Source organism: Pristiophorus japonicus, chromosome 15, assembly GCF_044704955.1.
Source record: "Pristiophorus japonicus isolate sPriJap1 chromosome 15, sPriJap1.hap1, whole genome shotgun sequence".
Lineage (NCBI taxonomy): Eukaryota > Metazoa > Chordata > Chondrichthyes > Pristiophoridae > Pristiophorus > Pristiophorus japonicus.
In genome coordinates, this window is record NC_091991.1 from 133,849,861 (window position 1) to 133,862,951 (window position 13,091).

General features: G+C 39.0%; 1 protein-coding gene across 1 annotated transcript in view; it reads right to left on the reverse strand.

Moving 5' to 3' along the window:
• abcc1 (ATP binding cassette subfamily C member 1 (ABCC1 blood group)) overlaps nucleotides 1-13,091 on the reverse strand; it is a 124,636-nt gene that overhangs the window by 37,441 nt on the left and 74,104 nt on the right. Inside the window, exons 16-22 of the mRNA XM_070901753.1 lie at nucleotides 12,376-12,502; nucleotides 6,613-6,789; nucleotides 5,476-5,643; nucleotides 5,209-5,374; nucleotides 4,553-4,627; nucleotides 4,313-4,405; nucleotides 968-1,028 (exon numbers count right to left, since the gene is read on the reverse strand). Coding sequence (XP_070757854.1) covers nucleotides 968-1,028; nucleotides 4,313-4,405; nucleotides 4,553-4,627; nucleotides 5,209-5,374; nucleotides 5,476-5,643; nucleotides 6,613-6,789; nucleotides 12,376-12,502 — 867 coding nt within the window. The remainder of the gene's footprint in view (nucleotides 1-967; nucleotides 1,029-4,312; nucleotides 4,406-4,552; nucleotides 4,628-5,208; nucleotides 5,375-5,475; nucleotides 5,644-6,612; nucleotides 6,790-12,375; nucleotides 12,503-13,091) is intronic.

Genomic DNA, 13,091 nt, shown 5'->3' on the forward strand with positions numbered 1-13,091 from the left:
AAATCATTAAAAGTAGCAACGCAGGTTAACAGTCATAAAAATACAAACAAGGCAATGGTTCATTTCTGGAGGAATATAATTCAAAAGCAGAGAAGTTATGTTAAACTTACATGGAATCTTGGTAAAATCACACCTAAGAGTACTGTGCACATTTCTGGTCTCCATATTACAAAAAAGATATAGAAGCACTGGAGAAAATGCAACACAGATTTACAAGGATGATACCAGAACTGAGAGGGTACAACCATCAGGAAAGACTGAATCGGCCGGGGCTCTTTTCTTCAGAAAAGAGAAAAGACAGCGTTCACCTGATAGAGGTCTTTAAAATTATGAAGAGGTTCAATAGGGTAGAGAGAGATGTTTCCACTTGTGAGGGAGTCCAAAGTAGGGGCCATAAATATAAGGTATGTCACTAATAAATCAAATAAGGAATTCAGGAGAAACTTCTTTACTCAGTGTGGTGAGAATGTGGAACTTGCTACCACATGAAGTGGTTGAGGCAAATAACATAGATGTGTTTAAGGGGAAACTAGGTAAGTACATGAGGGAGAAAAGAATAGAAGGATATGGCGATAGGTTGTGATGAAGGTGGAAGACGCTCGTATGGAGCACAAACACCGGCATAGACCTGTTGGGCTGAATGGCCTGTTTCGGTGCTGTAAATTCTATGTAATGCCAACTGATTCGGATGCCCTGTAGGCATTTAGTTCTTGGCGTTTCTTCATAATGCATGCTTCATTAATGTTTCCATGTGTTATATATTCCTGAATGACAGAGTTTCGTGGAAGTGAATATAGGAATAAGTTCATAACAGATGTTTTGTTCCAATGAGTTACAGAACAAAAAGCAAACTGGGAAATTTGATGTTTTACATAATTAACAAATATTCATTACATTTGAAAACATGGTTCAAAGATAATTTGTGTTCAGCATACAATGATAGCTCAAACATCCAAAGAAAGCATACCTTAGGTGGAAATTTTGTGATGTCTTTTGTGGACTAATGTGATTCCGATCTTGTTCCTTTACTATTAGGTTTATCCAATTCCGAAGCATGAAAGAGTTTAAAAATTAGACATTCAATATGGTATCATCATCCCATTGATGAAGGTTGGAGAAGAGCAATTATGATAATAGATTACACTGTTTCAAGAGTCTACAATTCAGCAGCAGTGCCTGTTTAGCAGTATCTACCAGCGTCAAACTACAGCCTGAAGTAATTTTTCCATGCTGCTAATTCTTTATGATTTGAATTAGTGCAATAGTCAGGTACACACTTGAATATAAAAACTGCACCGTTTAATTTTTTTAAAAACTAGTCTACAAATAAACTTTCTTTCCCCATTTAGCTAAATAATCAGCTATATTGATTTACAGAATGGATAAGTGATCAAATTAACTAGGTCCTAGAATGGGGCTTGTGCACTAGTACTCTAAAGTAGTATGCAAGAGTGTAGTGGGGCACAGGCGTGACTCCATGATTATTGACATAGTGAATCTAATTTTGGCTGTGTCAACAGGGAGGAACCTTCTGTGAAGGACACAAGAAGGGAAAAGTCATCTTGGGTCACTCCCAAATACCTCACCTTCGAATCAAGAATGAAAAAGAACCCTTTATATCAAGAGTATATTAGGATCATGAAATTGTCATCTGTTTAAAACAACTACTCAGGATGGAGAATAGGGTTCAGTTGATGCCCTGGGATTCTCAATTTGTTGCTTTTCAGATCAAGAAGAAATTTCTTCGCTCAAACTCTTGCCAGTGGTTAACTCCTCCCATATTTTACATATTAAAATTAAATCCACACCATAGTCTGTTGAAATGGGTGGACTTCCCTCATTTCTTACTGTGTTCTCTACAAAACAGCACATTAAACTTAGTCAATTTTAGCATACATTCATTTAAATCAATTCATTTTCTAAAATGCTAAATCCACATTAGACTATTTCCATGCAAATGCAACTGAAGGATGCAGTTCAAAAGGCAGCAACACTACACACAGAGCACTAAGAATGCAGATTCAGAGTTTTTTGTTTGAGGATTGCAATGGCGGAGAAACTTGAGCCCCTTGATATCTGGAATATCCTCCACCTTTTCAATGATTAACAGGCAACTCCAAAATGGAAGACTAACCCTCAGAGTCCTTCATAATAGTCCATAAAAAATGCCACGGCAGAACAATGGAACCAATCCAGGGAAAATCCAAGCAGAATTTACAAGGAGGGAGTAACCAAATAAATGCATTTTGGAGTCATAATTTTGAAAGCTGAATAGGAATAGTGGCAACTTAAAAGTCATAGTGGCATGAAGGGATTCTGATATTTGTAACAAATGCATCTTATTTTGTACCCAAGCAGAAACAATTTCCAACAGTGCTAATTTTAATAACACTGGAGTCAGAGTTGGCATCAACATCATTCATCTTAAAATAGCTTGCTCCAAATATTGCAGATGTTAAAAACTGTAAAAGTTAAAACAAGTAGTACTTTTCATATTTATAACCCTTGCCCGCCAACATTCTTTTAGATTCCACTTCTGACACGCTTACTGTTTTCAGCTGAAGGCAGGGCTGGACACTGGATATTTTCCTTCCATGGCTAATGGAAGACACTTTTTTGTGGGATATACATGAATGGTACTTCTCTCTTCCCTTCCCCCCTCGACTATTACTCAGTGTTCCATCAAACTGGTAAAACTCACCCAATAAAAAACAGATTTATAGCATTAACCAAGGTTAGAATACAAAATCAAGCAGTTTGGATATCCAACACACTACTGTTAGAAATGAAGAGAGAAAATGCTAAAAATAGGAATGAGAGCACAACAGTATGCCATTTAGCACCTCGGGCCTGCTCCGCCATTCAATTAGATCATGGCTCATCTGCTCCTCAACTCCATTTTTCCACCTTTGACCCATATCGCTTGATACCCTTAGCATTAACGGAGCCTAACTGAGGAGGGAGGATCGTGCTAGCAGTAAGTAGGCAGGTTTGGGAAGGGAAAGGAGTGCTGCCATTAACTGAGTGGGATTGGGATGGGAGAAGGCTGCTCACATGACCTGAGCGGAATTGGGCGGCACTCCTGAATGGCTTAGCTTGTCCCCTTATTCTTGATTCCTCCACCAGAGGAAATAGTTTCTCCGTATCTACCCTATTAAACCCCTTTAAGATTTTAAAAGCCGCAATCAGATCATCCCACAATCTCCTATACGCAAGGGAATATGAGCCAAGTTTATGCAACCTGTCCTCAAAGCAGATCCATCAATGTCGGACAACAGGTTTCAGGTATAGACCCATTGGGCGGAACTTCCAACTTTGGCCACTCGTTATACACCTCGTCCAATTTTCTATTAACATAAGAAATAGGAGCAGGAGTAGGCCATACAGCCCCTCGCGCCTGCTCCGCCATTTAATATGATCATGGCTGATCTGATCATGGACTCAGGTCCATTTCCCTGCCCGTTCTCCATAACTCTTTATTCCCTTATCATTTTAGAAACTGTCTATTTATGTCTTAAATTTATTCAATGTCCCAGCTTCCACAGCTCTCTGAGGCAGCGAATTCCACAGATTCACAACCCTCAGAATAGATTTCTCCTCATCTCAGTTTTAAATGGGCGGTCATTTATTCTAAGATTATGCCATCTAGTTCTAATCTCCCCTATCAGTGGAAACATCCTCTCTGCATCCACCTTGTTAAGCCCCCTAATAATCTGATAAAATACGATAAGATCACCTCTCATTCTTTTGAATTCCAATGAGTAGAGGCCCAACCTACTCGACCTTTCCTCATAGTCAACCCCCTCATCCCCGGAATCAACTTTGTGAACCTTCTCTGAACTGCCTCCAAAGCAAGTATTGAAGTAAAGCTCCTGGCATTTACGCTCCTGCCGAATTTGCAAGTTCCACCCTTTGCCTAACTCAAATCAATAGGCCTGTCAGCATTTGAAGAGAGAAGACAGGTTGTGTTGTTGATTTCATTTCAGACTTCTAGCACTTTCATCTTTTTCTCTTTACACCGTTAGAAATATTAGGTCATTGCAACGAGTGCAATTTTAGCAAAATGCTTTGCTGTCTAGATTTCCCTATACGATATTTATAAATAACAGATCTGCTTTTTCCTTTAAATTGTTCAACAATCATGAAATATGACTATCCATGTCTTTAATTAAGGTCAAATGATTCATGCATATAATTCTCTACATGAAAGTAACCCAAGGTGTTGGATATTCTTGCTTCAAAACTTATCATGCATCTAACAGTTTCTTTCAACTATACTGCAGGGTAAAAAAAAGTAACTGACAAAACAAACCTTTTTCCTCTTCCACACTTGTGTTATTATCTGCATGATAACAGAAAAGTGGTTGATCATTGTGAAAAAGATACTGCCATGTGCTGCACCTTAATTAGAGCTAGTAAGAGTATCAAACATTTATGAACTGACGCAAAAGTAAATCATAAAAGCTCATCAGTTTTCATGCACGTGATTTACTCTGAACGATTTCCATACACAAAACAAGGATTTATATACCTTAAAGCCACCTATGTGCACCGAAAAACTTTTTGCACCTTTTGGTAGATCCAGTTCCAACATAAAACAGAATTGTGTCCAATAAAGAACAAAAGCCTTTAAAAACACATATACAATATATATTATACAATATGTCCCACCAAATTTTCACACTTTAGTAAGGACAGATTCCTAACATCAGCAACTAATGTTTTAAAAAGTGAAATGCACACATCTAGCTGAAAGATTGTAGTCCTGATTAATCTACATTTTATACAACTTGAGTAGAATAGACTCATTGTACATTTTAACAAATAACCAGTGACTTTCTAGACCTGGTGTACAAGCAATCACTGCAGTGTTAGTAATAACATTTACAACTTGCATTTATTAGGCGCCTTTAACGTAGTAAACCTCCCATGGCACTTCACAGGAGCATTGTCAAACAAATTTGACATGATAGCAAATCTTTGACTTTAAATTCAGATGCAGAAGTAGGGGAAACAACACTGCAGGGACATCATGTCACCAATCAGCTGCTGTCTGTCAACAAGTTGTACAGATAAAAAGGAAGATCTTGAAATTACACTAAACTTGATTTATACTGCACCAGTAGTAGGATTGTACTGTTATGAAAGGCAATACGGAAGAGGTGTTTTTGTGTAGCACAAGGGACATGATCTTTTATAGCAACCCACCTTCATTTTCTGTAGGAGCATAAGTGCGAAGAAATTCTGCAAATGCCCCATTTTGCTTTAAAAGTTCCTTGTAGGTGCCTGACTCTGAGATTTTCCCATCAACCATCACAAGAATTCTATCCACTTGAGGCAGGAAACTAACACCATGAGTCACCAGGACACGGGTCTGTAAATAAAGTTAATTTTACCCAAATGTATTTATTAAATAATAGTAGGCGGGGAAAAAAAAGTGTTTACATCACAAGTTAAGTTTCTAATGTTGCTCACCTTGCCATTCAGCAAACCTCTGGGTCCAATCACATTTTCAAAAATATGGCGACCAACATGTGAATCAACAGCGGAGAGTGGATCATCCAGAAAATACACTGAATTATCACTGTAAACTGCTCGAGCAAGACTCACCCTCTGCTTTTGTCCTCCGGATAAATTCACACCCTGTAGAGGAAAGAAAATTAATTTATTTTAATAACACACATTTAATTATTTGATCCTGTTTATTGCAAACCTTTTTTGATTTGGACAAAAGTCCTATCCATTTGAGGCAGCAAGCCAATACCATGAGTCACCAGGACACAGGTCAAAATAGATTTTGTTCATGTTAAAATGGATCACGGTGTCATCTTTTTATGGATCTGAACTGCAATTCCTGGAAGCCTCTCAACATTTTGCTCAACAACACAAGACCGAAGGTTTCTTTAGAAAAGTTGTGAAAAGGGCCAAGTGATAAAAGAGCTTTTCTTTCTCCAATAAAGTTATAGATTTCAATAACCTGTCATTTTCAGTTCTGTTGCAGGTATGGACTGTGCAGAGTACTTTTTTGGAAATTCATCTAGATTAAGGGCTTAGTAAGTAATAAGTATTAGAAGTGTTTCTTTTGATGACCAACTCCCTCCATTATTATTTGAGCAAGTATCTAATGTATACAAGCAATACTCATCATAAAGAACACAATGCTCATATTATTTCTATAGGCCTTTTTTGTTGAAATGTTTCTTCCTCTTTTTAAATCCACAGCTAAGAAGATAATAATCCAACAAAAATGTAAAACTCACCATGTGGCAAATTGGAGGCACAAACTCATTTGACCAAGCATGGGTGGTTAAATGGAGTTGAGGTACAGATCAGCCATCAGCAGGCTCGAGGGGCTGAATGGCCTACTCCTGTTCCTATATATGTACACGTGTGTCTTGTCATGCATTGCTTTTACAAAATGTTTTCTATATTTTCTACTACATTTCTACAGGGTGCAATATTGATCCACCAATACACATCAGTCTATGATCATGCAGAAGGAAAATAAATGTCTTGCACCTGCAAACATTTTAAACTATAAACTGTGTGTGATTTAAAGTCACCAAATCTCTCTCAGTATAGTGATCACCCATTTATGAAATGCACATGCACCTTCTCTCCTATTTCTGTTTCATGTCCTGCAGGCAGAACCTCCATGTCAGGTAGAAGTGCACAGCTCGCAACCACTCTACTGTACCACTCTTCCATTAATTCATGACCAAAGATAATATTGTCTCTTAAAGATGCATTTTGGATCCATGCTAGCTGTGGAACATATGCCACTGAACCCTGTATATGAAGAGAAACAAAAAAAGTCACTTACATAAGAACATAACAAATAGGAGCGAGGAAGGCCAAACGGCCCCTCGAGCCTGCTCCGCCATTTAATACAATCATGGCTGATCTGATCATGGACTCAGGTCCACTTCCCTGCCCGCTCTCCATAACCCCTTATTCCCTTATCGTTTAAGAAACTGTCTATTTCTGTCTTAAATTTATTCAATGTCCCAGCTTTCACAGCTCTGAGGCAGTGAATTCCACAGATCCACAACCCTCAGAAAAGAAATTTCTCTTCATCTCAGTTTTAAATGGGCGGCCCGTTATTCTAAGATTATGCACTCTAGTTCTAGCCTCCCTTATCAGCGGAAACATCCTCTCTGCATCCACCTTGTTAAGTCCCCTCATAAGTTTATATGTTTCGATAAGATCACCTCTCATTCTTCTGAATTCCAATGAGTAGAGGCCCAACCTACTCAACCTTTCCTCATAAGTCAACCTCCTCACTTCTTCCCTAAATTTTGGTACTCGATGTAATCTACAGTTTCATACATTTGCTATTTTAAATAAACAAACATGATAGCTGATACTGCACAATAAATAGGAGAATTTCACAGCAAAGAAAACTTTTATTCAACTGGTTCCAGATGCCCATAAACTGCACCTATGTAAATAATGAAATAGAACAAAACCAGCTAGCCAAGCAAAACAAAACTAAATTATCCCACCAGGCATAGCACAAGATAGATTGTCTCCATTTATGACTGTGTATTCTCTCATCTAATAATTTTGTTTGTCCAAAAGACCATCCAAACCTCTGGGCTTTTGATAAAAGGTCAGGGCATGTGGGGTCAGGGGACAAATAGCTGAATAGATTGCAAATTGGCTAAAAAATAAGAAAGCAGAGTCGGGGAAAGGGTAGTTATTCAGATTGGAGAAAGGTAGAAAGCAGTCTTCCACAAGGATCAGTGCTGGGACCACTGTTATTCATAATTTACATTAATGATTTAGATTTACAAATAAGTAACTTAATATTTGCAGATGGTGCCAAACTGGTAGCTGACACTGGAAGAATGCAACATAATGCAAGAAAATATTAGAAAACTTAGACTGGGCAGTTACGTGGCAAATGAAACATAGAAACATAGAAAAATAGGTGCAGGAGTAGGCTATTCGGCCCTTCGAGCCTGCACCGCCATTCCATAAGATCATGGCTGATCATTCCTTCAGAACCCCTTTCCTGCTTTCTCTCCATACTCCTTGATCCCCTTCACTTTAAGAGCCATACCTAACTCCCTCTTGAATATATCCAGTGAACTGGCATCAGCAACTCTCTGCGGCAGGGAATTCCTCTCTGGTTAACAACTCTGAGTGAAGAAATTTTTCCTCATCTCAGTCCTAAATGGCCTACCCCTTATCTTAAAACTATGTTCCCCCTGGTTCTGGACTTCCCCAACATCGGGAACATTCTTCCTGCATCTAACCTGTCCAGTCCCGTCAGAATTTTATATGTTTCTATGAGATCCCCTCTCATCCTTCTAAACTCCAGTGAATAAAGGCTCAGTTGATCCAGTCTCTCCTCATATGACAGCCCAGCCATCCCTGGAATCAGTCTGGTGAACCTTTGCTGCACTCCCTCAATAGCAAGAAAGTCCTTCCTCAGACTAAACGACCAAAATTGAACACAATATTCCAGGTGAGGCCTCACTAAGGCCCTGCACAACTGCAGTAAGACCTCCCTGCTTCTATATTCAAATCCCCTAGCTACGAAGGCCAACATACCATTTGTTCGCTTCACCGCCTGCTGTACCTGCATGCTCACTTTCAGTGACTGATGAACCATGCCACCTAGGTCTCGTTGCACCTCCCCTTTTCCTAGTCTGCCGCCACTCACCTAACCTGTCCAAGTCACCCTGCAGCCTCTTAGCGTCCTCCTCACAACGCCACCCAGTTTAGTGTCATCTGCAAACTTGGAGATATTGCACTCTATTCCTTCAATCAAATCGTTAATGTATATTGTAAAGAGCTGGGGTCCCAGCACTGAGCCCTGCGGCACTCCACTAGTCACTGCCTGCCATTCTGAAAAGGACCCGTTTATCCCAACTCTCTACTTCCTGTCTGCCAACCAATTCCCTATCCACATCAGTATATTACCCCCAATACCATGTGCTTTGACTTTGCACAACAATCTCTTGTGCGGTACCTTGTCAAAAGCCTTCTGAAAGTCCAAATACAACACATCCACTGGTTTTCCCTTGTCCACTCATAGTTACATCCTCAAAAAATTCCAGAAGATTCGTCAAGCATGATTTCCCTTTCATAAATCCATGCTGACTTGATCCGATCCTGTCACCGCTTTCCAAATGCGCTGCTATTTTGTCCTTCATGATCGATTCCAACATTTTCCCCACTTCTGATGTCAAGCTAACCGGCCTATAATTACCCGTTTTCTCTCTCCCTCCTTTTTTTTTTTTAAAAAGTGGTGTTACATTAGGTACCCTCCAGTCCATGGGAACTGATCCAGAGTCGATAGACTGTTGGAAAATGATCATCAATGCATCCACTATTTCGAGGGCCACTTCCTTAAGTACTCTGGGATGCAGACTATCAGGCTCTGGGGATTTATCAGCCTTTGATCCCATCAATTTCCCCAACACAATTTCCCGCCTAATAAGGATATCCTTCAGTTCCTCCTTCTCACGAGACCCACTGTCCCCTTGTACCTTCGGAAGGTTCTTTGTATCTTTCTTCGTGAAGACAGAACCGAAATTTTGGTTCAATTGGTCTGCCATTTCTTTGTTCCCCATTATAATTTCACCTGAATCTGACTGCAAGGGACCTATGTTTGTCTTTACTAATCTTTTTCTTTTCACATGTTTATAGAAGCTTTTTCAGTCAGTTTTTATATTCCCTGCAAGCTTCCTCTCGTACTCTATTTTCCCCCACTTAATTAAACTCTTAGTCCTCCTCTGTTGAATTCTAAATTTCACCCAGTCCTCGGGTTTGTTGCTTTTTCTAGCCAATGTATATGCCTCTTCCTTGGCTTTAACACTATCCTTAATTTCCTTTGTTAGCCATGGTTGAGCCACCTTCCCAGTTTTATTTTTACTCCAGACAGGGATGTACATTTGCTGAAGTTCATCCATGTGATCTATAAATGTTTGCCATTGCTTATCCACTGTCATATAGATAAATGTGAGGTGATGCACTTTGGTAGGAAAAACCAAAACATCACCTACCCCATAGAAAAGAAGAAACTGAATGGGTTGGAAGAGCAAAAGGATCTAGGGATACAGGTGAATCCAAAGCAATTAAAAATGCTAATCAAGCACTGGGATTTATTTCTTGAGGCATAAAATTAAAAGTAGTGAAGTTATGTTAAACTCTTCTAGAACCCTGGTCAGGCCACAATTAGAGTATTGGTCTCCATACTATAAAAAGGACATAGAAGCACTGGAGAAAGTGCAAAAAAGATTTACAAGGATGGTACCAGTACTGAGGGATTATAGCTATCGGGAAAGATTGAACAGGTTGGGTTTTTCTCTTTGGAAAATAGAAGACTTAGAAGAGACCTGATAGAGGTGTTTAAAATGATAAATGGGTTGGACAGGGTAGATGTGGAGAAAATATTTCCACTTGTGACAGAATCAAAAACTAGAGGGCCATAAATAAAAGATAGTTATTAATAAATCCAATAGGGAAAGAAGGAGAAATTTCTTCAGAGTGTGATTAGAATGTGGAGCTCGATGAGACAGATAGCTTAGATACTTTCAAAACTAGATGAATACATGAGAGAAAAGGAAATATAAAGATGCGCTGAAAGGCTGAGATGGAAATGTATCATATAAAAACTAGCACAGACTAGTTGGGCCAAATGGCCTGTTTCTATGCTGGTTATTCGATGTAAAAAGAAAAAGACTTGCATTTATCTAGCGTCTTTCACATCATCCGGACATTCCAAAGCACTTTACAGCTAAATGAAGTACTTTTAAAGTGTAGTCACTATTGTACTGTACTGTAGGAAATGTGGCAGCCAATTTATGCATAGCAAGCTTCCACAACAGCAATATGATAATGATTTGATCATCTATTTTAGTGATGTTGATTGAGGGATAAATATTGTTCAGGACACCGGGATAGCTCCCCTGCTCTTCGTCGAAATAGCACCATGGGATCTTTTACTTCCACCTGGGAGAGCAGACAGGGCCTCAGTTTAACAACTCATCTGAAAGACGGCACCTCCGACAGTGCAGCACTCCCTCAGTAATACACGGGAGTGTCAGCCAAATTTTTTTTGTGCTCAAGTCTCTGGAGAGAGACTTGAACCCACAACCTTCTAACTCAGAGGTGATGATGCTGCCAACTGAGCCGTGGCCGACACTACAAAACAAAAACAACTTCTTTCCAAAATATGGAAATCTTTGAAAACTCATAAGTGGAAGAAATTGTACACTGCTTCAAAATATGTTTAAGTAGTCTTGTCATTTTCGTTTGAAAAATGTGAATTATCCAGTAATACAAATTAAGCTATTTTAATAGAATAGCACAGGATTTTTTTTTGCACAATTTCAATTCAAATTAGATTCATAGAAATATGCAATGAAGTTGTACATCAATTATTTTGTTATCAAGTACATCATTACGATCCTCTTCTCAAATGGACCTTTTTTTTAAAAAAAGTCAACAAGAGTCTGGCACACACAGACACTCACCACTACATTGAACAATCTGCAGTTTCATCTACTGAAAACTACACCTACCCGTAGGGATTCTGTTTGCCCAACATGGAGTACACAAACTTTCCCAAAAAGGACATATCCCATTTACCCAAGTGCAGATTTGTAAAGCCTAGGCTTATGAGCTCCCAAGTACATACTGGGGTGCTGCTAAAGTTTAACCATTAAAGCCACATAGCTTACTAGCGCAGAGTACTGGTAAGCTTCCCCTTGCTTGTCCAGCCAGGACTACCCTACTCATTAAGGCTTTGTCTTGTAATTATCTGGAGCCACATGCAGGGAATCCCAGCCTTTACTGACAGATATACCCCACCAATAATGGGTCAGGCTAGCTGCCTAATCATCAACAGTGCCCTGGAATACTATAGGCTTGCATTGCTCAGGTACCGGATTACCAAGTCTGTCATGGTGGGTCGACTTAGTCCTGTACTGTCACCAAACATGTCATCTTAGAACTACTTCAATCCCAAATAAAATGTGCCTATTGACCTGCCCGCCTACAAGAGAATAGTCACGAGCAAGTCAGTGAACAACTGACAACAGAAGGTTTCAAGCGTGCTAGATGGACAACAACTACTAGGAGCTCCTCACAAGCTGCTTGGTGAGCAGTAGAAATCATCACAGAATGTGTGAATGCATTTCGAGCAACCTCCTGACCACAGCATGGACACACTACACCCCACTGAATGATAGCACCACCAATTAGAAGAAACAACTACAACCCAATCACAGCAGGCACCAAACCTAAATAAGTGTGTTCTTATATCCAGTCTCCAGGTTATGCCTACGTTTTAATAATAACATTTTAGTTTCCTGTCAATTTGGAATTATAGGACACAAGGAGGGCAGAAAGATGCTTTACCTTAACAGCAATATAGCCTTCCATTTTCTCCATTTCCCCAAGCAATGCAGAAAGCAGGGAAGATTTTCCACATCCAACATGTCCAACAACAGCCACAAGAGAGCCGTCAGGAATTTCTACATCAATGCTAAGAGAAAGGTATAAAAATAAAACAATAAATATACCAATACAAGACAGGAAATTAAGACAATATGAAAAGGCATTCAAAAAGTTGAGAACAAAGTATCTTAGTAATTCTTTAGCATAGTAAAAGCATGCCAAGCAACTGTAACTTTTATCAAATCCTATCCCAAGACCAGATGCCCAAGAGATGATCGTATAAAAGTATACAAGATAAAGGAATGGAAAAGGTAAATCTAGAATACAGTCAAGCCCACTTAAATGAATAACTGATAAAAGAATAAAGTGTTTGAGAGTAACATTTCTATACACAAATCTGTGTCCTTTCCAATGATAGATGTCTTTATTAAATGAACTTCTAAATGAATAAAATGTTTAAATTAATTGTAAAGATTTGTTATGCTGCACAGTAGTGTATATTGTAATAAAGCAAATTACATAAATGCAGTTATCCATAACAAATGTGTGACTGTATTACAGTGCTGCAATTGCAATCCAGTTTGCATTCCATTGTTAGCTTCTTGCCAAACAGTTAAAATTGATTAAGAGTTAAGTAAATAAAATTGTGAGCCAAAATCATCATTCAATGAATTCAA